General features: G+C 51.3%; 1 protein-coding gene across 1 annotated transcript in view; it reads left to right on the top strand.

Annotated features, from left to right (window-relative positions):
* The first annotated feature begins 611 nt into the window (after positions 1–611).
* The window catches only part of HTRA1 (HtrA serine peptidase 1), a 51,131-nt gene continuing 25,701 nt past the window's right edge, over positions 612–26,041 (top strand). The window contains exon 1 of the mRNA XM_045879011.3: positions 612–1,121. Within this exon, the coding sequence (XP_045734967.1) occupies positions 671–1,121 (451 nt within the window). The 5' untranslated portion in view covers positions 612–670. The remainder of the gene's footprint in view (positions 1,122–26,041) is intronic.

Here is a 26,041-nt window from a genome sequence, read left to right on the forward strand (position 1 = left end):
GAATCTGACACGAATGGTTATATTCTAATTACTTGTGCTCTTTGCCTTTGTCATGTAACCGTGGGTCTGGGTGTTGGCTTTCCGCCAGTCCCGTGGGCGCCGCCTCTTTGTCCGGCGGCACGGGGACCACAGTCACGGGCGCGCGTGCCGGACACGGGGGTCAACGCCAGAGAGGTGCCCGTCCCCCTCCTCTGGAGCGCGTGACGGGAGCCGGCGGTGGGCAGCGGCCCCTCCCGCTGCCGGGGCGGGTCCCCAGCCGGGCAATTTGGGGAATTTTCTCGGGCCCGCACGCGCGGGGCCGCTGCCGGTTCCCCTGCGCGGAGTCGTTTAGCTTCTGGCTCGCAAGGGGCGTGAGAGAGCCCGCGAAGGGCGGAGAGCAGGGGCGCGCAGACCCGGGGAGCGGGCCCCGCGAGAGGGCGGACCCGCGCGCCGCCCCGCCCGCGCCCCGCCAGCCGCGCCCGCCCTGCCCCCGCCGCGGGCCGCCCCCGCTCCGGCCGCCCCCCCGCCCCCGGCCGCCGTGCCCGTCCCCAAGGCGGCTCGTCACCGCCGCGAGGCCAATGGGCTGGGCCGCGCGGCCGCGCGCACTCGCACCCGCTCCCGCTAGTCCCGCCCGCGCTCGCCCGGGCGCAGCTCTCCGCTCCTCGCCCAGCCCGCCGCCGCCGCCGCCGCCATGCAGCCCCCGCGCTCCTCGTGCCTCCCGCTGCTGCTGCTGCTCCTCGCGGCGCCCGGCCGCTCGGCGCCCCCCGCCCCCGCCGGCTGCCCGGAGCGCTGCGAGCCCGCGCGCTGCCCGCCGCCGCCGGGACACTGCGAAGGCGGCCGCGTCCGCGACGCGTGCGGCTGCTGCGAGGTGTGCGGCGCGCCCGAGGGGGCGGCGTGCGGCCTGCAGGAGGGCCCGTGCGGCGAGGGGCTGCAGTGCGTGGTGCCCTTCGGGGTGCCCGCCTCGGCCACGGTGCGGCGGCGCGCGCACGCCGGCCTCTGCGTGTGCGCCAGCCCCGAGCCGGTGTGCGGCAGCGACGCCAACACCTACGCCAACCTGTGCCAGCTGCGCGCCGCCAGCCGCCGCTCCGAGAGGCTGCACCAGCCGCCGGTCATCGTCCTGCAGCGCGGCGCCTGCGGCCAAGGTACCCGCGCGCGCGCCCCGCGCTCCCGGGCTCGCCCTCCCGGCCCCGACCGGTCCGCACGGGCCGGCCGGGCGAGCCGACGGGCGGCCAAGCGTCGCGGGCTGTTCAGGGCTCCGGCCCGCGGGGAAAGGCGGGCACCGGCCCCCGGGGAGCGGCAGTCCGCGGGCCCCCTCGGAACGCAGCTCTGCGCGCAGCCCGGGGCCGGTTGCGCGCCCGGCGGGTGCCCCGCGCGCTCTGCCCCGCAGCGCCCGGCCGGGGTGACTGGGGCGTCCCGCCGGGTGGCCGGCTGCTGGGTGCCCCGCGGGGCGCCACAGCGCGCCAGGGAGCAGGGACAACCGGGACAGGAGTGTGCGCCCAGAGTTGAGAGGGACTGGGAAAGGTGCCTTGTGCCGGGCGCGTTGGGGCCGCAAGGACTCGATTCCGTCGCTCTGCCTGCCGTCCCTCTGCTTCTCCGCGGTGCCCCCTCCGGCCGCCCCGCGCCTTTAGAGTTAGCCGAGCGGTCATTTTCTTGCGGATCCTGTCGGCGAAAACTTCGCGGCGGAACTTTGGGTTGAAAGGAACGGGGCTGCCGGCCGGCTCCGCGGCGCCCGCGGTGATCCCGCCGGGCAGGCGCCGGGGGAGCAGCGCAGACCCCGCAGCGCCGTCGCCGCCGGCCTGCTGCCCGTGTTTGAGCCAATCCTACAAAAATGAAAGTGGTTTTTTTGGAATAAGCCGAACGGGACTTTGGATGGCGGAATCGGAGGCAGAGGGGGGGAGGCGGGTTAGAGATGGAGACGGGAACCCCTTCTCCTTCCTTTCTCATCTTTTCGGTATCAACAGGACCCCTCTTGGGGGCGGGGCGGGTGGAACGGCGGCGGGGATGGGGCGAAGGGTGGGGAAATTGTGTCTCTCGCGGGACCTTCCAGAGGGATGCTTCTGGTCTCCAGACAGGGACACCCTGTGGAAAAACAGTACGGAGTTCGGCTGCGGCCGATCCCGCGGTGTTGGGCCGGGCCAGCGGCGCTTGGCAGTGCTGGGGGCGGCCGCCTCCTGCCGGGGGCAGTGCATGGAGGGAGAGAGGGGCACCCAGCGCCAGGAGCTGGTCTAGATGTTCTCTGTCGGAATAGGGGCCAGCATGACCAACTAGGGCCTGGCACAGGGTGGCTCACACGGGGAGCAGGGCGCCAGAGCTGTGTAGGAGAAACTGGAGAATTCCAGCAACTCAGGAGCAGGGAGCCTGGCCTCTGCCCTTAGGGAAGAGCCTAGCTAGGGGGTGCAGGAGACTTATCTTGGAGGGAAATGATCCAGCGGGGACTGAGTGTGACCATGCACAGGTCTGGGTGTGCGCTCTGTGCCCCAGCCCTGGGGGCCAGGCGTGTTACCCGTGGGACTTCACGCGGCTTCACAGCCTCATGAGGAGGGGGCATCAGCCGTCATCCCCCTTTCACAGACGGGGGAACTGAGGTTCAGTTACGTGCCCAGGGCCACTCAGCTGGAATTTGAGCCCAGACGGCCTACCTCCCAGCCAGCCCCGTGCTCAACCCCAAGGCTGAGGAAGAGAGGTCAGGCAGGGTGAGGGAAGTTTCCGGAGGGCCGGGGACAGCCTGGGCAAAGCCCGAGACTTGCTTGGGAGCTGGCGGATAGATTGGTGCGGCTGGGGACATTTGGGGAGGGCAGCGAGAGTGACCCAGGCTGGTGGCGCAGAGTCCCTGGCCCGAAGAGGCCAGATGCGCTGTGTACTCTGAGGTACTCGGACCAGGGCAGCTTCAGGAAATCCCAGGGCAGGACTCAGCTAGCGGCCAAGGGCACAGCGAGCCAGGTGTGCTGGTAGGGCCCCTGCCACGGGCGGGGTGTGAGGTGATGACATTAAGAAAGCATATTGCTGGGCGCCTGGGTGGCTCAGTCGTTAAGCCCGCATCGGGCTCCCTGCTCCGCGGGAAGCCTGCTTCTCCCTCTCCCACTCCCCCTGCTTGTGTTCCCTCTCTCGCTGTGTCTCTCCCTGTCAAATAAATAAAATCTTAAAAAAAAAAAAAAAGAAAACAAATCTACATTAAAAAAAAAATTCTAAAAAAAAAAAAAAGCATATTGCATATTTTTGGTCACAAACAGCTGTTACCGTGTGACACCTCGCTGCTCCAGGTCCTGAGGAACTGGCACCGTCTGAGCACCTAGTTTATTGCCCACGAGGTGGAGTCACTTAGCGAGCTTCGGACCTGGCAGAGGCATTCATAGTCGCCGTGGGGACAGAAACAGGTCCTTGCCCATCGGCCATCGGGCCCACAGCAGGCTGCCAGAGAGCCAGCGAGGGGACAGCCACAGGAGGATGAGGGTGGCAGCCTCGAGAGGAGAGAGAGACAGAGGGCGCAAGTCTGTTCTCACCCTTTTCCTCTCTCTGCAAATATTTACTGAGGGCTGCACTCTGTATTTCTCTGTCTGCCTGGCACTCAGCCGGCACCTGATCGGTGTGTGGGTAGATGATGAATGAACACATCAAGAAACCAGAGACGTGGGCCATCCAGACTTCCCTTCATGGAAGGCTTTGCTTTTGCCCCCCCCCCCCCCCCCCCATCTCGCACTCCACCCTTGACTTCCCAGAGGTACCTCTGAGGACCGGAGCCTGGGAGCCAAGACGTCATTTGGTCGAAGCCCTGCCCATGAGCAGGTCACTTGACGTCATTGTTAAATGAGGTGAATTGGCTGCCTGCTCTGGCGGAGGGGATTGGCAGGGATGCTGTTTGCGCTGGGCTGGACGCTGGAGGCCTGAAGTTGGGGTGAGCCATGCAAGCATGTGGGGAAGAAGCTCCCGAGACAGGAGTGGGCTCCATGATTTCCAAGATCCTAGGGAGGGTTTGCCGGGAGCAGAGAGCGAGGGGAAGGGAGCAGGAAATGGCCGCAGACCAGAGGCCCTGGGCAGGTGAGCGGCTCTTTGCAGTCATGGAACTTTGGATGGCGGAATGTGTCACCATTTAAAAGAAAGCCCTTTGGGGGTGCCTGGGTGGCTTGGTCAGTTGAGCGTCTGACTTCGGCTCAGGTCATGATCTCAGGGTCCTGGGATCCAGCCCTACTGGGCCCCGCACTCAGTGGAGAGTCTGCTTCTCCCTCTCCCTCTGCCCCTCCCCACTGCTCAGGTGCTCTCTCTTCTCAAATAAATAAATAAAATCTTAAAAAAAAAAGAGAGAGAGAAAGCACTTTTATCTGTACACTGTTTAACGAAGACTTCAGACAACGTCTCCTAAAAAACAGTTCTGGAAATGAAGGCAAATCCTCTATTTCAGAAATCAGTGCTGCTGTCAGGGTTTGGATGGGAAAGGGTCCAGTTATACTAGAGAACAAAGATCTCTCCTCTTCCACCATTAGCGGTTTGGATTAGTTTAAAGCAAAAACTCTCTACGGTCAGGAAATTATAACAAAGAAAGGAATTGCAATTAATATAACAGTATAATAATAAAGGCCAACATATGTTTAGTGCTTATTCTGTGCCAGGCACATGGTAACTCATTTGACCCTCCTAGAACCGTGTGAGGGGTGTTCTGGAATCTCCCACAGCTGGGAGACACAGTCACAGAGAAATTCCTTGTCCAGGACTTGAACCCATGCCTCTGGTCCAGGGCCCATTCATAATCACCACGCTGTGCTGTTGACAGAGAAACTAAGATTATACGCCAACTTCAGCTAAGCCGCAGCTAATAGCTGGAATAAACAGTGCTCCAGATGGCCGTGGCCTTGAGATGAAATGTAGGACACCTCCCAGCTCTCAGTCCGTGGGCACGGGAGGTGGAGGACGTGGTTGCCATCAGGGCAGCTCTTGCAGAAGAAAAGCGAAAGGAGCAGAAGGGGCTGGAGTAAAGATGTTTCGGAACCAGAGCCCCAGGCCCCAAACGGCTCTTGGGGAGAGAAAGGCCCCGCTGGATTCCCAGATGTTGCAAAAGACGGGTCAGGATGTGTAGCGCTGCAGACCTCTGCCAGAAAATGGACAAGAAGCCAGGAAAGAGGCTGAAAAAGACTTCCCAAAGCAGCAGGCTCCTCCATTTCTGCTCCTAGTACCCCCGACAGGACAGCCCACCCCACCCCACCCGAAACACAGCCCAGACAAGCCTGGAGCTCTCCCCATCCTGGTCCTGGTACCCCTGCCCCGCAGGCCTGAGCAGGGAGGGCCTCTGGTGTGCATTCCTGGTGAAGGACCAGTGGCTTAGAAGAAAAACTGTCTTTGCCACAGTTTATGAGGCTTTGCGCTCTCTGGTTGGCTATTTGCTTTTATTCTCTGTCAGTTTTGCTAAAGAGTTAAAATATTAAGGTTTCATAAAATTAGTTAAGTTAAGAGTATCGAAAGCCAAGCATTTGAGTAACTTCATTCCATCCAGAAGAGCTGTAAATAGGTTGCATTAGAGCTTAAAATAACTGCATTCAGTAAGTGATTATGGTGGGGACCATGAGCTAACTGTGGTCAGACGTCCGACAGCCTCCGGACTGCAAGGCTGGGTTCTCAGTCCATTTGGGGTTGTGTGATCCTGGACACCATTTCATGCCTTGGATTGAGAAATCAGACTTTCCATGAGCTTATATTTCAAGTGAATAAATAGCTCTGGTGAGGCTTAGTTTGAAGAAGAAATCAAGTTTGGCTAGTGGTTGAGGGTTCCTTAGAAGGCCAGCTGGAGTGGAGGGACCAGCAGGCTGGTGACCAAGTGACCGGCCCCCAACCTCTCAGAGCCTCAGCAATAAGGGGATTGGGCCAGATGATCTCTGAGGTCCCTTCCTGCTGGAATGGTCCGTGATTCTTGTAAGAAAACTAGTCTGAAAAATTGTGGTCACTGCATCCCCATTTTAAAGGCTGGGCTGAGTTATTTCTTTTCTTAGGTTATTGATGGATAAAGCCCGGGTTGACATTGGCCCATCTTGGGCCTGGTTCCTGAGTACTTCAGCTTTTGCTGGCTGTGGAAAATCCCTGGGTGACCCCTGTGGTGACATGCCCACACCCCAAGACAGGAGCTCCAGCGGACCTGGTATCTCTTGCTGCTTCGCAGGGGCTCTGAGGCTGGGCTGCATGGGTCCCTGGAGTGAGATCCCTCCTGAGTCATTTCATCTTTCCTTCCCACCATCTCTGCCATAAAAGAGAGAGAGAGAGAGAGAGAGAAAGAAAGAAAGAAAGAAAGAAAGAAAGAAAGAAAGAAAGAGGAAGGAAGGAAAGAAGGAAGAAAGAGAGAAAGGAAGGAAGGAAAGAAGGAAGAAAAGAAGGAGAGAAGGAAGGTAGGAAGAAAGAAAGAAAGGGAGGGAAGGAGGGAGGGAAGAAGAAAAAAAAGAAAAAGAAAATAAGTATTAGCAGAGACACTGAGGAGTGTAGCTATTCCAGATGCTTTTGGCAGGGCTCCTGGAAGTGGTAGGGAAGATGGTGTGATCCATGCTGCTGGGTGACGTATGTCTGGAGCCACTGATGAACCCCGCCAGTACAACATGGCCCAGGACAGAGATGAGTGGCAGTGAAGAGGCATGTCCCTCGCTGCGGTCAGGGCCCAGAGTTTAGCTCTTGGAATTAGTGACATGAGTTCTAAGTTTTTTTTTTTTAAAGATTTTATTTATTTATTTGAGACAGAGAGAATGAGAGAGAGAGAGCACATGAGAGGGGGGAGGGTCAGAGGGAGAAGCAGGCTCCCCGCCGAGCAGGGAGCCCGATGCGGGACTCGATCCAGGGACTCCAGGATCATGACCTGAGCCGAAGGCAGTCGCTTAACCAACTGAGCCACCCAGGCGCCCGAGTTCTAAGTTTATTCAGAGCATTTATGGAATGCCTACTGTGTACTCAGAAGGCCCGGATGTAGGGAGTCAAAGGGAGTAAAGCCAGGCAGCCCATGGTCTTCAGGAGCTCGTAGTAGGTCACATAATACCTGGCTGAAGGAGTTAGATCACCACTTTCTAAATGTGGCACTTCTTGGGTGTGACTTAATCTCCATAAGCCTCCATTTCCCCATTTCTCTAGTGAAATCATAATAAAAACACGGGGCCTTGCCTGCATGTGTCCTGGGGTTGCTGGAGGGTGGGGACACCTACTTAAGTGAAGCGCTTGGAGTGTAGGGATGCATTACTAGAACCCAGTCAGTATTAGTCATCATCACAGTAACTGCCATCAGCACTGAGGCATCTAACAAGGAGTCAGCTCGGTGGGGGAAATGCTATAATGATCATGTCTTCCTGGTCGGTGGGTTAGAGAAGGCTTTACAGAGAAGGAAGGTTAGGTAAGGGACATGCATCCTGCGGGCTGACTTGGAAATTGCCAATAAATATGTTTAGAGAGTTTTTCCAGGCAGAGGGACTCAGACACCACCTTGCTCGTCACCCTCTGAACCCCCTGGTCCTTGCTTAGATATCGCTGGACCAAAGTGTGTGACTTCTCTAGAACAAAGAGCTGGAACACCTGGGATTCAGCAGATGCCACCTTGTTAACCCTCCCTGGTGTTTGTGACGCTCCAGAGATAGCAGTGGTTAACCCTGAAGCCCCGAGACCTTCTTCAAGAATCCTTGGTTTGCTTTCCATGTTTTAGGAACTCCTCCCATGGAAATAATTGTCACATCTTAAGGGGGGAAAAGGTTTGGGAGCCTGCGGGTACACCCTATGATTTGAGATTCCCGGGACAAATTGTCAAGTAAGCACATTTCAGAAACAGTCCTCCACAGCACCATGTGACAGGAGCTGCTCCCTCACCAGGGGCTGAGCCCGTCCCCTTGGGCGCATGATGGTTTTGGAGGGCATGTTGTTGTGGCTGGAATTTTTGATAATTTCAAACTTGAATATGTCCCGTCTAAATGAGTCAGAGCCTTGTGCAAGATTTTCAAGCCTCAGGAAACCTCTTTTTCTTGAGTTGTGCAATCAGATCTTGAGAAGAAGACACTAGGCCTGCGTGTGTGTGTGTGTGTGTGTGTGTGTGTGTGTGAGTGAGATGAGCTGTTTTGTTTTTTTCCCTCAGGGTCTGGCAGGATTTGCAGTAGAGTTCCCTTCCACACAGTTTCGGGTGAGATTTCCCCGGCTCATCTAGCATTTGAGTCATCTCGCTCCCCGTGGCTAGGAGAACCCCGTCTTTGGTGCTACTATTGCAAGTGGCAGTCACCGCTTGGTGGGGATGGACGGACACAGGGAGTTCTGCCTGGCAGGGATGCCTAGGCAGGTGGCCGCCCAATGGACGTAGAGAAGACTGAGCATCTAGCGGGCACATCTGCTTTTCGCTGGCAGAGTGAGCTAGCCGGGGGCCTCTGTGCGGGGTGCGGGGGCAGTATTCTCCAGGACGGCCAGGTGGTGGGGGACAGTGTGGGCATAAAAATGACCCAAAGAGCTACGGCCACTGGGTGCTCTCTGGGAGGGGCTGCTGTGCTGCCTGAGTTAGGGGCCTGCCCAGGTGACCGCCCACAGTTGGGGCGCATGCTGGACGCACCCAGGGAGGGGGTGGTGCTGTCCTTGCTCCCTGGCTGACTGGCAGTCCACTCCCAAGCAGTGGATTGTAATCGTCCAAGGCTAGCCGGTAGGGGTGAGGCAGAGCTGGGATTGGGACCCAGGTCTGCTGTACTCCCAAATCACGGCTTGAGACTTCTCTGTCCCAACTGTCATTTAGAAGCGTGTTACTTAATCTCCAAGTATCTGGGGGGGGGGGGGTTCTAGCTGTCTTTCTGTTACTGATTTCTAGTTCAGTTCCACTGTGGCCTGAGAACATACTTTGTATGATTTGTGTTCTTTTAAGTTTGTTAGGGTGTGTGTTCTGGTCTGGAATGTGGTCTGCCTTGGTGAGTGTTCCATGTGAGCAGCCGAATATTCTGCTGTTGTTGGGTGGAGTGTTCTATAAATGCCAGTTAGGTCTGGCAGATTGATAATGTTGCTCAGGTCAACTCTGGCCTTACTGATTTTCTGCCTCCTCGGTCTGTCAGTTCCAGAAAGAGGGGTGTTGAAGTCTCCTGAGTCTGTTCTGAAATCCTGACCTGCTGTCTCCTCTGTGACCTGCTAGTGTCCTAGGAAACATGTGTTCTAGCCCCCCTTGGACCTTTTGGGTGAGTTACTAACTCCCTTCAGCCTCGGTTTCCCTATCTACCATAGGGGGATAAGGATGCTGCCTCAGAAACCTCGGAGGGACACTGTGAGGGTCAGGCTGGGAAGGCACTTGTCACCTGGGAGTCCTGGAACATCGCAGCTGCAAGGAGTTAGGACCTCTTATTGGCAATTCTAGACTCTTCGGGACTCCTGTTAGAACCAGCACCAAGCAATGGAGCCAGAAGGATGGAAAAAGTCATATGCTTCCTGAGTGTCAAGACACAGGTCTCAGGGCACCTGGGTAGCTCAGTCTGTTAAGCATCTGCCTTTGGCTCAGGTCATTATCTCAGGGTCCTGGGATCGAGCCCCACATCAGGGCTCTCTGCTCAATAGGGAGTCTACTTCTCTCTCTCTCTCTCTGCCCTGGCTCATGCATGCGTGCTCTCTCTCTCTCTCCCCACCCAATCTCAGTCTCTCAAATAAATAAATAATTAAAAAAAAAAAAGACACGGGTCTCCTCAGGGCATGTTCCCTTGTCCCACTGAGACAGCATAGCTCTTGGCCAAGGTCACTGAATTGTTTGCAAGCACCGATCCTCTGTTTCAGGGAAGCCAAAGGCAGAGTCCTCTACCATCAGCTCCAAGGGAAGAACATTTTGGTTCAAAACACCTGCACCCCAATTATTATGTAGAGCACACCGCCATCTCTTGTGCCTACAGGGAACCTGTGGCCTGCATTCTGAGATCCTCAGGCTGAGTTTCTGTCGAACATGTGCTGGTCAAGGAATGACCTGAGTTGAGGTTCCTTAGGTCCCAGCCTGAAATTTCTTCACCAGTTTGACATTTTTGGCTCTGAAAAATATAGCCCAGTATGGTTCAGCCCTCATTGGAAAAACCCAGTAGGAGAAGTCTGATAACAGAAAGTACAGGAGGAAGGGCAAGAATTTGAGACCATCTAGAAAGGACCCACGTACGCTGATTCCTTCCAGCATGTGGGGTTGTGTAGTACTCTCATACACAGCCTGTTCCCTTGGGATATCCATCGCTGGCCAGCAGATAATCAATCCTTCATCCTCTGAAAAATATCACTGCGTTTCCACAACCTGCCTCTGACTATGGCAACTCCCCATTTGCTTGTTTTCTGGGGTCCTGTGGACAAGGACAACTCCTTCCCTGCAGAGACACTGGTGGTTGTCCATACTCACTAACAGACTTGTAGAGAGGACCCAATCCCAGAACCTGAAACCTGAGTTTGGAAGGTCCTTGCAGGTCCTGTTGCCCAACCCTTCACTTTACAGATGGGGAAACCCAAAGGGAGCATGCCTCTCATAAGCTGCCCCACTCATCAGTGGGGGGCCAATGTAGACTCTGTGCTGAGGCCCAAGGAACAGCCCTGGAGGCCTTCCCACCTCAGCCCACCTTCCTGCTGGAGCAGGTGGGTGTTTGGGAGGGGACAGGGTCCATCCAGATGATTTTTCTATGAGTCTGAGAAACGGTGGGTACTTTTGCTTAGTCTCCCAAAATGATGCTAAAGAAAACACCCCCTGCCCCAAACAGTCTCCTTTGGTTGGAAGATGACCCAAAAGCTATCCATGTAATGACTGATTTCTCCTCTCGAGAGTTCTAAGCATATATTATTAATGCCCTTTAACCGTAATTACAATGCCCTTGCTGAAGGGAAAAAACAAAACAAAACAGTACAAATATCATGGTGGACATGCCAGATAAATCAGGGCTGAGATGCTTCCATGCCTTTTAAGCTGTGGTTAGATTTTCTTTGAGATGACTATACCAAGCTTCCCTTCTCTTGGCATAAAGGCTCTTTTTAATTTCTTTTACCATACTGTGTAGACATCGTGGAAAACGCATGCATACTTTTGATGACATATTTTACTGTATCAGTTTTTTAAAGTTATAAATATAGTTTAATTGTATCAGAAATAAAGAAAAACAGAAAAAGAGCCACCGCAGCTTCATCGTCTCTGTCCTAAGCATCACCAGCATCTAGTTGACCAGTCCCCTCTATGTGTCCATTTGAGCTGTGTTTGCTGTTGGGAGTGATACTAAGACGAATGTTTTCATGCTCATCATTATTTCTGTATCTGGGGTTATGCCCTTGATATTGGTAGATATTAAGAAGTACGACGACTGGATGAAATGATAGGGATTTTTTATGCCTCTTGGTGTATGTTGCCAAGTTGTTTTCCAAGAGGATTATACCCATATTTGTTGCCATCAGCTATCTATGATTATCAGCCTCTTGAGTCACTGACAGGGGAGGCGAGCAAAAAGAAATTCCCCCAAAAGCAATCCTTCAAGATAAATAGAATAGGAAGGTACCACACGAGTCATCCTGCTCAGTGAGGTAATTACCTGGTTGACCTTTAAGTTCTTTTTATTCTCAGGTGGATGCTTTTTTTTTTTAGATTTTATTTATTTGAGAGAGAGAAAAGAGAGAACGAGCTGTGGAGAGGGGCAGAGAGAGAGGGAGAGAGAAGCAAACTCCCTAGTGTTTTCACTGAGGAGCCAGGACCGGCCAGGGGATGCGAAGGTCCGAGGTCACAAGCCAGGACTATGACCGCGAACATGATGAGTCTCTGGCCACGCAGCCCAGGCCTCTTCACACTGGGCCTCCCGGATACCAAGGCTGCCCAGGATGCAGGAGGAGACCAGGATGTTTTTGTTTGTTTTGAAAAGTGAAGAATATGTTTATTCAAATGTTTCGTACACACAAACAGAAATATAACATGAACCACGTAGGTAAAATCCAACTTTGTAGTAGCCACGTTAAAAGAGTAAAAAGGAACAAGTGACATTTTTTTCTTTTTTTATTGCAGGTCTATTGAGACGTAATTCACATACCATAAAATTCGCCATCTTAAAGCGTACGGTTCCTAGTTTCCCTATATTCATAGAAGGGTGCGACTATCACCATGATCTAACTCTAGAACATTTTCATCACTCCCCAAGGAAACCCAGTACCCGTTAGCACGTACCCCATACTTCCCCTCTGCCCAGCCCTGGGCAACCACTAATCTGCTTTCTGTCCCTATGGATTTGCCTGTTCTGGACATTTCATATTAATGGAACCACACAACGTGTGGTTTTTGGTGGCTGGTTTGTTTCACTTAGCGTCCCGTTTTCAAGGTTCATTCATGTTGTAGCATTCCTGAGCCTTCCATTTTATGACCGCATCATATTCTGTTGTGTGGATATAGGAAGGCCAGACTTTTTATTTTGTCTGCTCTTCCTGACGGGGGATCCTAATCCCAGCCAGGAAGGTCACTTTGAAAGTCTAAACTGGTGGGGCGGCCCTGGCTTATTCTATCAGAAGAAACCCGAGCACGGGACACAGGAAGCCAGCATTGAAAACAGGAATATTCTATATGGATGAGAATTATACGCTGAAAGGAAAAGATCAGGAAATGCACTTTTCAGGTTTATTAGATCATATACCTTTTTTGGGAGCTGGAAAGGATGTTGGAAATTGTGTCGCCTAGCCCCTCATCATCTTACTGATGAGGTAACTGAGGCCCAGAGAGAGGAAGTGGCTTGTCTGGGGTCTCAGGGCCCACTTTTCACTTCTTACTCGAGCCAAAGATTCCTTCTGGCTTCTGTCAGTTTGACAGGTTACCCTCATTCTCCTCCTCGGATCTGGAGGATCGTGCTCATCACGAATGGGTATGGGGCACTTCTCAGGAGGAACTGTCCCCTTTCTGGACGGAGGGCCTTGGTTCTCTGGTCACACCCCTCCCTGTACCTTCCTGTTCCCCACCCCAAATCCAGATCCACCCCCCAACCAGGGGGCTGTGGGAGGGGGCCCAAGACAGCTGAGGAGGGTGTCTCCCAGGCCCCTTGAGCAACTCAACCATCTCCTCTCAGCCTGCTGCTTGCGGAGCCTGAACCTTCCCGGCCACTCCAGACATAACAACTAGGAGCAGTCAGAGCAGGAAGAGAACCCAAATGAGAAATCTGGGAAGGTCAAGACCGGAGCCAGATGCTTATCAAGGGGAACGTTAATAGTGTTTTTGTGAACTGAGCAGTCAGCCATTTCCCTGATGGTAATAAAAGACACATCATGCGGGCATTCAGGAAACTTCGGGAAAAAGAAGAATTGTGGGGGGAGTTGATTGGAAACTTTTTTTCTTAATACATACAGTAGGTCAGGAAAGACTGTCAAATGCAACAATGCTGACCAAACCCAAGCATTCACCATGGTGTGCAAGGAAGGACCTTTTTTTTTGCGGGGGGGGGGGGGGCGGGTTGGGCAATGAGACTGCAAAGTGATTAGCAATGACAGGCACCATTAAACATAGACACATTGTTCTGGAAAAGGCACCTTATACCAGCAACGTTGAAACTGAGCCACGCTTGTGACTGACAGAATTTGTAGGGGTTTGCAGCCAACTGGCCAGGTGCTCCCAAAAGCCTGTTGGGGGTCGGGAGAGACCGTCTCAGACTTGCTTGGGTCAGAGTCAGGGTTTGCGCTCCTTCACTTCACTTGCCCTGGTCTTTTCCAGCACCATCTGCTGCAGCTGTGGGCCAGCTTCTACAGACGGCTCCGGGCTCAGGGCACCATGGACATGGGGGACGGATTGGCAGCCTGAGGTCTGGCGTCAGGCGAGCTTTTCCCACTCTCAGCCGTCTGGGAGACTGCTCCGGAAAGAGAGGGGCTGCCAGCGCTTGGAAGTGCCAGTGTGGGCTGGCAACCGAGGCCAGGCTCCCGGGCTCCGCCTCCTCTTCCTCCTTTATTCACGATGAGGCGAGAAATAGGTCACCCGGAGCCCTCCTGCGTTTTCTTTCTTTCTTTCTGTACAGAAGACAGAGAGTAGGGGAGTCCCTCGTTCGATTTTGAACCTTAAAAAAAAGTAACAGTTGCTACTTGTCAATTCAGTTTATTTTAACAAGAAGAGGTCCAAGAGCCTTTGGCCTTGGGAAGGCTGACTCCCAGACTGTTTCTTCTGGTTCGTTCTTCCTTCGGTTTGCAGCCGGGTGTTCCTGATGATGCACAGGGTTTTCAGGTTTATTTGAGACCTCAGCTTGCGGCCTTCGCCACAGCCAAGTGATGCCCCTCTCTCCCTCCTGTGCCTTTTCCCTGCGAGGTTCAGAGACACCTCATTGCACGGGGGGCCCCGGGCGCCCTGGAACGTGCAGCCACAGCACTGATTAGAATGGGGGTCTGGGTTCCTGGAATGTGCAAAGTCTCGCTTCTGTTTCTGCTGCCTCCACGCCCCAGACCAGCGCGGGGCCAGCCTCTGGGTTGGAGCCGTGGCTGACAAGGGTCCTTAGAAAGGAATCGAGTGGGACAGACAGAATGCAGTCACTCAAACTGAAAACATGGAGACAATGAGTCTTGCGGGGCATCTTTGCAGCTTTCACTGGGTTCCGCTTTTCCCCGCCCCCCACAGGCAACCACTCTTGCAAACGGGAGGCCCCATCCCCTTTGCACTTCATGACTCATTACCCATTAGGAACCTGTTTAGGGCGCCTGGGTGGCTCAGATGGTTAAGCGTCTGCCTTTGGCTCAGGTCATGATCTCAGGGTCCTGGGATCGAGTCCCGCATCGGGCTCCCTGCTCCTTGGGAGCCTGCTTCTCCCTCTGCCTCTCTCTCTCTCTAATGAATAAATAAATAAAATCTTAAAAAAAAAAAAAAAAGGAACCTGTTTAAATTGATTTCTCTGCTGACCCTCAGGGAGAAAGTCGTGAAAGTCCACTGTAAGAGGAGGAAGCGTCTGTTTCTCCGCTGCCGTCTAGTTCCTGTTATGCCGCCTGCCTGCCTCTCTTTCTCCCCCCTTGGCTGGTCCTCCCTCAGCCCCCCCACCCCCGCCCCGTCCCTCTCACGGTCATTCTCGAATTCATCATGCAGCCTCACAAAGAGAGCTTTTCTTAGTGAAAAATCATCCCCCTTGCCCTCCCTGAATGTGGACCGGCACCCCTCCCAGCTGCATGGTGTCAGGTTAGTTAACCGCCTGCTTCCTGGTCGCGTCTCCACGTGCCTACAGAAGTGGGACAGGTGTCCCGCTCCCCCTTCAGGGACCTGTGCCAGGCAGACTTATGGAGCCCAGTTCCAATTCTGACATCAAAAGACCTGATGTGACAAGCGGCGTGGCGGGGCCCGCCATTGAGCGAAAGCGTGGTATTCTTGCCATCCTAGCGACGGGCCATGGCAGGTGCTCCCTATCGGTTGGCCTTGGTCTGCAGCCCTCCCATTCTCTGCTTTGTTTTGTCTCTCTGCTGTTGCACCCCCCACCCCCAGCCCATCAGAAGTGTGGGGACCTTGGGCTCAGGGCAGTGCCGTGCTGGGGAGGTAGGAGGAGCATCGGGGGGCCAAGCTTTGGATTCAGCTCTGACTGCGTTTGCCACCCGCCCCCCACCCCCGGCTCCATTGGCTTCTCCATGAGGGTGCCAGACTGAGCAAAACAGAGCGGGTAGGAGGGCGGGTGATGTGCCTCCTGGAGGTCCCCTCTGGATTTGGGCCCAGATTTATTTACCCACCAAGTAGCCTGTTGGTAGTTATTTTTAATCTGGCCATGCTAGGGACAGGGAAATGTTCAGATATGCCCCTCGGGCCATCGAAAGATGAAAAAGAGGACGGTCTCCAGCACGCACCCCCATGGCAATACATTCTGAGGTGTCAGCGGATTGTTGGCCTGAACTAAGGCTGGTTACTTGGAGGATGGAGCTCCGGAGGCAGGACCTCGTGGAGGCGGGGCTCATGCTTGGGGTGCAGGGGCCGCGGGCTGGTGGCTGATGACAGCTGAGGAGTATGTCCCAGACCCGTTAATCAACTGAGCCCTTCCGAAGGACTAAATATTTCATGACACCCCACTCGGGGCCTGCTGTGGTTTTTCTTGATTTACAATTCCTGAGCCAGTGGGAGCCTGGCTGGTTGTGCCTTTGCCTTTGAAGGGACTCGTGCCCGGGCCCGTGTGACAGAAGGAAAAGAAGGGCTGGAATGGGAGCACGCGGGGGCCGGGGCAAGCGGAGGAGGGCGAACTGTCCCCGAGCGTCCTCCCGTGGTCCCTTGGCCAGCAGGCCCTGGCCGACTCTGGCCTTTTTGGCTGAGTTTCTTTCTTGGTATTTCTCGTCCTTCTCCCTGCATCCTGCCAATGATTGGAACCGGGCTGGGCTATGATTTGTAGGCTTGCAAGGACCAATACCTTTAGGGGCACTTACAGTTGCAGTAATTAGGTGAAACATCACAAGCGAGGTCTTCCCTTTCTCCTCGAGAGCTGGGAGAGGGAGGGGGAAAGTGGAAGCCACCCAGTCAAGCCTCCTTATTTTAAAGTTCAGGAACCTTCAGCCCAAGGGGCTTGCCTGAGGTCTCATGCCTTCCCCATGTGTGAGTGGTGCCTGCACCTTGGGCCATGGAAGGGGGGGTGCCTCCCGGCATGTGGGGTACCCATCAGCCCCTGAAGACTGCCTGTGAATCTGGCTCAGTCAGCTCCTGAGCAACAGGTGCTGCTTCTCAGTACTTGGCCTGCACGTGGGGTTTTAAATCAAACAAAATTGAAATGCAGGCATGCAGCCTATGCGGTCCATGCTCAAAAGGACCTCATACCTGGGTTAATGCTCTGTTGGCCCCCTCTTGGACTTCTTAATACTTTTGGAACAAGGAGCCCCTGCATTTTTGTTTTGCACGGGGCCCTACAAATCATCTACCCCATCCTGAATATGGGACAGTGCATTAAAATGCCAGTGATTTGATCAATCTGCTCTTGCAACTGGTTTGAATTTGGGGAACATGCTGTTCCCTGTGAATAAAGGGGGATTCATTTCTTTTCCCTCGAATACACTGTGTTCTGTTTTCCAAATTCGCTCTACTTCTTGATTCTGTTGAGAAATTGGAAGGCACGATTATTCTTGTTGGAAGCCAAGGTTGGACTGTGAATCCTGAGCTCTGGCCCTGAGTTCTCATGCACGGAAGTGGGGAGCATTTTCCGTTGTAGGAAACTGGATCCTGGACACCCTGCCCCTGTTCTCGGCTCCCCACCCCTTACAACCATGGGGGCTGCAGGGGGCTGGAGGCTGAGTGAAGGACCTGGAAGGGAGGCTACGGCTGCAGAGCAGAGGGGCTAGCCTCCCCCCTGCGCCACCCGCCAGCACCAAGGACAAGAGTCACATGCCCCACCTCTCTGCCTTACTTCCCCGATCCTTCATTTTTCCATCTTTCTGTAGACCGGGCATAAGATCCACTTTATAGGCTTGCAGGAATAATTAGAGGTAATTTTTACTGAGTGCCTAGCATTGGGCTTGACACATAGTAGATGCTCAATAAATGAGTGTGGTTATGGTGTTATTATTTGGTTGCCAGTATTGCGGATTGGGTGGGGTTTCCCTAGCTGTCTGGGAGGAGAATAAGGATCCCAGGCAGGAAGACCGTGTGAGTGCAAGGAGGTCAGGTGGCGCGTGGTGTTTTGGGAGCCAGTGAGAAGTTTGCAGCAGTGGGGAGCGTACGTCAGGAAGTCCTGGGATAGAGAGCTGGGGGGTCGTGCGCAGGAGACGGAGACCAGCATGGGGGTCCTGCGGTAAGTTCATGCACCCCAGGTGGTAGCTATCATTGCGGGGAGACACCTGAAAATGGGCCACGTGCGCCTGAATTAGAAAGCAGAAATGGGCTTCTGAGAAGCCTTAGAAGTGTGGGAGGAGGCACTTGGAGGCCTTGAAACGTACCTGGGCGGTGGCACACCTGGTGAGACGGGGGAGGTGATCATGGCCTTGAGCGCAGGCTTTGTGTGCCTCCTCTCCCTTAGGACTCGCAACCGCCTGGAGGAGGTGATGCTATCTTCACGCTGCAGAATGGGAGAGTGAGGCTCAGACAGGGCCACTGCCTGCAGTAACACAGCTGTGAAGCAGCAGAATCAGGATTTGAGGCCAAGTCTGGCTCTGGAGTCGTCCTGGCACTAGTGGGAGCCTTGGGACCTTTCCCAGCCTCGCTGACCCTGCTAGGAATCCACTGGGCTTAGAGCTCAGCATGGCATTCCGTCCATCCCTGATACTCCAAGCGTCAGATGGGGAGAGGGTGGGCGGGTCTGCCTGGAGAAGGCACAGTGGAGCCGAGAACAGGGGCAGGGTGTCCAGGATCCATTGCTAGGATTCCTGGAGCCAGGTCTGAGGCAGCCCCCCTGCTGCAGCCCTGGGGCTCTCTTGGGACTGCCAGGGAGGGCCTGGAGGGCTCCCTGGGTCCTTCTAAAGCAGATGCCTTCCATGCTGGCCGTGTTGTCTGGTGGGTGACTGAGAGTCCTGGCGGCCGAGGCAGCGCATCCTGTAGGTGTAGCTCAGAGGTCCCCCCGCCCCCACCCCTTACATCGCGAGCCAGTCATGAGCTCCAGAGGGCCTGGGAGCTGGGAATGTGCGGGACTCGGGCCTGCTACTTGGGTAGGGTTGGCACTCCTGCCTCGCTGCTGGCAGGTCTGGGTTTTATGGGATCTGAAACTCGTACAAGTCAGAGGACCCTCTTTAAGAAAAAGAATTCAAAATTATAAATATAACATTATGCATGGACATGATCTTTATTTAGATTGAAAAAGCAAACCCCCACAAATTACAAGTTTTTTAAAATGAGAAAATACTACAGACTCCAAAAACCCAGAAAAATGTCATGAGGTTGTCATTAACTGCCAAATACACCTTCACCTTTAAAATACCTTCCCTCTCCTATATACTTTTTGGCTATAGACTCTTTACCTTGATCACCTTTTCATATGACAGTGAGTTTGTAATGTTTCCTATGGAGAGAATAGAATGACTTATTATTATTGTTGTTAATTTAGTCTTTCCGCTGTCATATTTCTCCACTACTGTATACTTCCAGGCCAGATCACCATACCCTATAAAACCTCTGGCTTGCTCTAGGGAGCTAGCAGGATGGAAGAGTAGGAGTGTCCCTGGAAACCATTTCTGTACTGGGATAGAAAGGCAGAAGTGACTTCAAAGCACATGAAAATTCAAGCAAAATGATTCTACAGTTTGACTTTTTAGCCACATCCCCAAATGCTACAGCCACTCTGACAGGACAGGAGATGTGTGGCCGAGGTAAGGAGACAAGTGGCCTCAATCACCTGCAGTTTAAATATTTTTATAAATATTTTTGTTGTTATTTATTAACTATTTTCCAAAAAGTGTCTGACAACTGAACGCTTTGCTAGGGCCCCTCGCGGGGCCAATGTTTACCTTCACCCTTCACTGTAAATCCACTTTTGCTCTGAATTATTGCAACTGTGTTGGGATTCAGGATCCTCTGCTGGAGAGAGCCCGAGAGGCATCAGGCAGAGGTGCCCAGATTTTCATGGTTTGTGACACCCTTCGTGTCTCAGTGATTTTTTCGTGGTACCCCCTGGGCCAAAACAAATACCTAATGGTTCTATTCATCAAGTAATTAGGTCCCAACAACTGAGTGAGCGTTTGTGCCTTTACAGTATAATAGTCACTTGAAAAGAAAATAAAGGAAAAATGGTATTTTAATTTTGTTATTCAGTAACCACACCTATTTATGAATGGGCTAGGTCTACTGCTGGGTGCCATATAGCTTCTTAAGCCTTGGAATCAAATTGGACACTGCCACCCCCATTTCCAAGTTCAACATTGACTTTTGTACAGTACTTGCTTTTAATCACAGTGACCGCCAGAATCCAAAGTGACAAAGATATGAGATCATCCAAAGGATTATAGTGTAATCTGATTTTGAAACTGAGAACTAGCTCTCAAGATGTCCAGCAGATATCAAGTATCACTGTGTTTCTGCAGAAAACTTAAACTATCCTATGAGTTTGCTATGGCACTCTAGGGTGCCTTGGGGCAGAGTTTGAGAACTATGGCATTAGGACCATAAACACTTACTTCTCTCTTCCTCCTGACCCACATCTAATCTTTACCTGACATTTTTACCTTAAATATTAAAAAAAGCACACATTTTGATGTTGTTAAGGCACATACCTGATTTTGTGTTACATTTTTGCCTAGAAACACAAATAAAGTCTGTTGGTTCCTAGTTCCCACATTGTGATTTTCATTTTCGCTGCAAAAACACATTTTCTTCACTGTGATAATGTATGTCAAATACTTAACTTAGTGCCTGGCTCTTTTTGGCAAACAATAATGGAAGTGTCTGTTATGCTAATTTTAATACTAATTAATGAAACTTAGCAACACTGTATGTATCTCTCTTTCCTCCTTTAAGGAAGTTATTGAAAGTAGTTAAGTATTATCTGTAAAACTCCAGGGACCATAGGCTCCAAGGAAGTAACATTTATGGAGTCATGTGCTTTCCTAGTAGTTTATAAAGAGGAGGCAGCAATCATTTATTATTTTTGGATGAAATCCTGGCAATTTTAAAACTCATTAAATTATAGGAAATGTTGGCTACTCTTAATGGGTCATTTGTTGTGTTAATAATCAGTAACGATAAATATTTATTAGATGAATGGAAAGGCCTATCCTGTAAAATGTTGTGACTCATCTTTCTACTAATCCTAGTTATTCAGAATTTTTCAGTTTAAAATAAAATCACATAGTATAAATCATTCGATTTTCTCTTTTTGAGAATTATTTTGGATATCCCAGGTTTTTTGCTTTCCACATAAGCTTCAGAAATAGCTTATCAATTTCTACACAAGCACCTCCTGGGATTTCATTGGGAGTATGCTGAATCTGTAGGTCAATTTTGAGAAAATTGCTAGCTCGGCAATAGTGAGTCTTCTGATTCATGAGTATCGTGTATCTCTTGATGTACTTAGGTCTTTCAAAATTTATTTCAGCAAAAAGGAGAGAGAGAAACAAACCTTACACTTCACAATGGAGAACACACTGAGGGTTGATGGAGGGAGGTGTGTAGGGGATGGGCTAGGTGAGTGATGGATATTAAAGAGGGCACTTGTGATGAGCACAGGGTATTACATGTAAGTGATGAATCACTGAATTCTACTCCAGACACCAAAATTGTACTGTATGTTAACAACCTAACATTTAAATAAAAAAATAATAAAATAAAATTTATTTCAGTGGTGTTTTGCAGTGTCTTACACATACTTTATTAAATATTTACCTACCTATTTAATATTTTTGATGCTATTATAATTGGTATTTTAAAAATTTCAGTTTCCAATGGTTTATTATTAATTCATAGAAATATGGTTTTGTGTGTATAGACCTGTTAGCCTGTGACATTGACAAACTCACTTATTCTAGCAGTATATTTACAGCTTCCTAAGCAACTTTCATATGCACTATTATGTCATCTTCAAATACTAGTAGTTTTATGTTCTCCTTTCTAATCTTTATGCCTTTGTTTCTTCTTCTAGCTTAATTATTCCAACCAGGACATCGTAAAATACTGAATAGAAGTGGTAAGAGTGGATGTCCTTGTCTTATTCTCATTTGTAGAGAGAAAGTATTCAATCTTTCACTATTAAGTATGATATTAGTTTTAGGTTTTTTATTGATCCCTTTTATCAGGTTGAGGAAGTTCTCTTTCTAGTTGGCTGAGTGTTTTTATTGTGAATGGGTGTTCAATTTTTTGTCACATCTTTTTGCATCTATGGGATAACCATTTGGGTTTTCTTAGTATTATATTCTAATGTTACATCTTATTTATTTATTTATTTTTAAAGATTTTATTTATTTATTTGACAGAGAGAAACACAGCGAGAGAGGGAACAGAAGCAGGGGGAGTTGGGGAGGGAGAAGCAGGCTTCCCGCTGAGCAGGGAGCCCGATGTGGGGCTCGATCCCAGGACCCCGGGACCATGACCTGAGCCAAAGACAGACGCTTAACGACCGAACCACCCAGGCACCCCTATTTATTTATTTTAAAGGTTATTTATTTGAGAGAGAGAGAGAGAGCAGGGGAAGGGGCAGAGGGAGAGAATACCCAAGCAGACTCCTGCTGAGTGCAAAGCCTGATGTGGGGTCGATTTCACAACCCATGAGATCAGGACCTGAGCCAAAACCAAGAGGGGACACCCAACTGACTGAGCCCCCCAGGCACCCCATGTTAAACCTCATTTATCCTTTCCTGGAATAAACCTCGCCTGGTCATGATATATTATTCTTTTTGCTAAATTGCTGAATTCTTTTTTTTTTTAATAAATTGCTGAATTATAAACATTTTAAGGACATTTGGCCTGTATTCATGTTGGATATTAGTCTGTAGTTTTCTTGTAATGTCTTTTGTCTGGATTTTATGTTAGAGTAATGCCGGGTTCATAAAATAAGTTGGGCAGTGTTTTCCGTATTCTATTTTTGGGAAGAGTTTGTGAAGTATTAGTATTGTTTCTTTCTTAAATGTTTGGTAGAATTCACCCATGAAGTCATGAGCCTGAAACTTTCTTTGTGGGAAGGTTTTTAACTGCAAAGACAATTTCTTATTCAGGTTATCTATATCTTCTTGAATGAGCTTTGGTAAATGATGTCTTTTTATTTATTTTTTTAAAGATTTTTATTTATTTATTTGACAGAGAGAGAGAGAGAGAGATCACAGGTAGGCAGATAGGGAGACAGAGGGAGAGGGAGAAGCAGGCTCCCCGCTGAGCAGGGAGCTGATGTGGGGCTCAATCCCAGGATGCTGGGATCATGACCTGAGCTGAAGGCAGACGCTTAACCAACTGAGCCACCCAGGTGCCCCAAATTATGTCTTTTAAAGAAATCTATCTTCATCTAAGATGTAGAATTTATGTGCACAAATTTGTCCAGAATATTTTCATATCATACTTTTAATGTCTGTAGGATCTATAGTGCTGCATCCTCTTTGATTCATGATACTGGTCATTTTGTCTTTTCTGGTTTTTTTTCATTAATCAGGAATGTAAAAAACACCTTACCTCCACGTTTCTGAATTCTGAATCACCAGCTTTCTGTAAATGGTGGGCTGTTACTGAACTCCAGTCAATTCCAGCTTTCTGTACAATAATGGAACGATTAGAACAGTTAGAAGGGCCAGGCCTTGACCCTGCATGAGGCTTCCCATTTTCATTACCTTCTGCCACATTGGTTTGGCCTAACTAAACAAGGCCCTCACTTTATAGAGGGAGTTATATTTGTCTTCTGGTGCAGGTTGGTTGCTCCTTGTGTACAGATGGGCTACAGTTCGGGTTAGATTATTCTGTTGACCCAGCTCCCTGTTTCCCTTCTGCCGTGGCTGTGGATTAGCCTCGTACAAGGGGGAGCATAGGTGAACATCAAAGCCAGAAAAATTGGCCTGCCACGCAGCTTCCCCTGCCTCTGCATGATGGTCCTGTTAGGAGGAGTTTCCAGGGCCTACACAAATTTGCCAAGGTAGGGAGAGTAGTTCTCTCCCTGCTGTATCCACTGAGCTGTGTGGTGCTCACACATGTCCAGAGCTGCCTACTGAGCAGCACCTCTCTCACCTGAGACGAGGAGAGAGGGAACACAAGCAGGGGGAGTAGGAGAGGGAGAGGCAGGCTTCCCGCCAAGCAGGGCGCCCGATGTGGGGCTCGATCCCAGGACCCTGGGATCATGACCTGAGCCGAAGGCAGACGCTTAACAACTGAGCCACCCAGGCGCCCTATTCTCTTTTTATTTTTAACTTTAAACTGTATGCCAGGACTTGACCAAGCACTTCATATATAGTAACTCATAAAATCTGCATCAAAACCACTTTGAGGTTGTTGTCATCATATTTCATGGACAAGGGGATAACTCTCGGAGGAGTGCGGTGGCATAACTAAGGTCACACAGCAGGTAAGTGTTGTGTGGAGTGTCACACTCTGATCTGAGACCACGCCTGTGCTCTTGGCCATTTTCCCCATACTGAGTGGCCTGGACACCCCAACCCTCCATCCGTCTGCATCACGTACACACTGGGTCGTGGCAGAGACAGCCTGGGTCCACCTCTGGGGATTCTCCACCTCGGTTGACCCCTCTGGAAGGAAGACAGTTGGCTGGCACTTGAGATCAGAGCAAATGGAGCGAGCCAGGGTTTGTAAAGACCAGGAGGGCAGTGGCAGCCTCCTCTTGCTTGATGGGCAACCCTTTCACATGGAGCAGGACTCTGACACGGAGCCACGCTGTTCTTAGAGACCTGTTTATTTCTCGTTCTCAAATAGCATTTTGAGAAGCCAAACACTTCTTCTTTGGTTTGACATCTTGCCCATGTTTGAACAATTACTTGGTGTTCCTTATGTTCATTGTTTCTGCTCTATTTCGTCTTCCCGTTGATGCTGGTCCACTCAGTGATGGTAATGGAGGTCACTGGTTGCTTTTTCATCTGAGCTGCACAATTAAGGATTGTCAGTTGGGCTTTTCATTATGGTCTGTCCTTCCACTTCCCCTTTCTGTTTACTCATCTGCAGGGTTTGGAGAGTCCTGTGCCCAGTCTCAAATTCCACGAGCTCTTTATCTTGCTGCAGCTTGTTGGGGTGAGAGGGAGAGAAGGTGATTAGATCATAGAATGCTGGAGCTGGACTGGAGGGACTTTGCAGCTTAATATAGAGGCACCTCGCCCCATTTTACAGATGTGGAAGTGGAGGCCACCCAGCAGACAGGATGGGACCTGGGCCTTCTGGTGCCCAGGCCGGTGTCCTCCCTGCTCTCCATGTTGCTTTCCTGGGGGGCACAGTTCCTGGAGCAGCATCTCTTGCTAGTTTGTGTGAGAAGGCAGGTGGTTCTCGCATTAGCTGGAAAAACCCATGTTCATTTTTACTCCTGCTGCGGGCAGATTCTCCCATGCCTACTTTGGGAAGTCAGGGATAGGAAGTGAGTTAATGATCCTCAGTGGTACGGCTCTGGTGATTGCCCTGCTCGGGAAGGCCTCTGAAACCCCACGCTGCCCTGCGGGGGCTGCTGGCCTTTGGGCGTTAAACCTCCTTTGGTCTTTCCCAGGAAGCTGGTCTGAGGAGGCCCGGATGCATGTGTTTACAGCTGTCTCTGGGTGATGTTCGCCAGGTTCTGTGGCCAGAAGGAATGTTTCTATCCCTTTCTTTATAGCTCCCTTCGGAGCACTTGGGGAGACAGACCAATTAACAGCAACTACCTAGAAACCTAGGAGGGTGGCAGATATGTCTGGGGCCAGGATTGAGAAGAAAAGTTGTAGCTCTGCCCAGATTTTCCTCTTATTTATATTCTCTATTAAGAAAGTTAAGTGTCCATGGAGAAGTCATTTATGGTCTGTGAGCCTCAGTTTCCTTAAATATAATTCGAGCACAACATCTAATTTTCCTCATCCTTAGGGAGGGGGGAAATAAAAATAGGGTGCTGTATGAAAGGGCTTTGAAAGCAAAAATAATAAAATGATGCTAGTGTGAACTTGTTGAGTTAGTTTTCCTTGCCTAATAGGTGCAGATCTTTTTCTGACCTTAGAAAATCCTACTTTGCAAAAAGAGAGGCATTCCAACCCTGAAGTAAAGCAGTTCAGAGCCCGGTAGCCAGGGCTGAGAGGGACCCTTTGCTTGTCGATGGTCTCTCACTTCCCAGAGGGAAAGCTTGGGAGAGGCAGACTCGTCCCCTAGATGTCCTGGGGTCCAGTGGTATGAATCGCATTACTGATGTCTCCGGTGGGGACACACAGCCATGGCAGGGACCGAGGACACAATCTGGACAGATGCTGTGGGGCCGCCACGGAAGCCTGTGGATATGCAGCTCTGAGGGCCACAGAGGACTTGAAAGGGTCACAACCTTCTCGGCCGGCCCCGAGCCCGGGCTGTGGCCACAGTCCTCTCTCGCGGGGAGGGAGGCGTGTGGGGGTGTGAGTCTCTGTGCGTGTATGTGCCTGTGCATGCTCACGACTGAGCGTGTAAGTGTGGGTGTGGGTTTGTGCTCGTGCGAGTGTGGGGTTTTGTGCGTGTGTGTTGGGGGTGGGGAACACAGGCCCTTATGTGAATAAGGGGCAGTTTTGTAGGCCAGTGGTTTCTTTTTAAACTGCAAAGTTGTGTTGTGAATCCCTCTGAGTGAGCTGTGACAGGGAGTGACAGGTGCAGGGGACA

The sequence above is a fragment of the Mirounga angustirostris genome, unplaced genomic scaffold, assembly GCF_029215605.1.
Source record: "Mirounga angustirostris isolate CCGP_5_RB_7025 unplaced genomic scaffold, mMirAng1.0.hap1 SCAF_6, whole genome shotgun sequence".
Lineage (NCBI taxonomy): Eukaryota > Metazoa > Chordata > Mammalia > Carnivora > Phocidae > Mirounga > Mirounga angustirostris.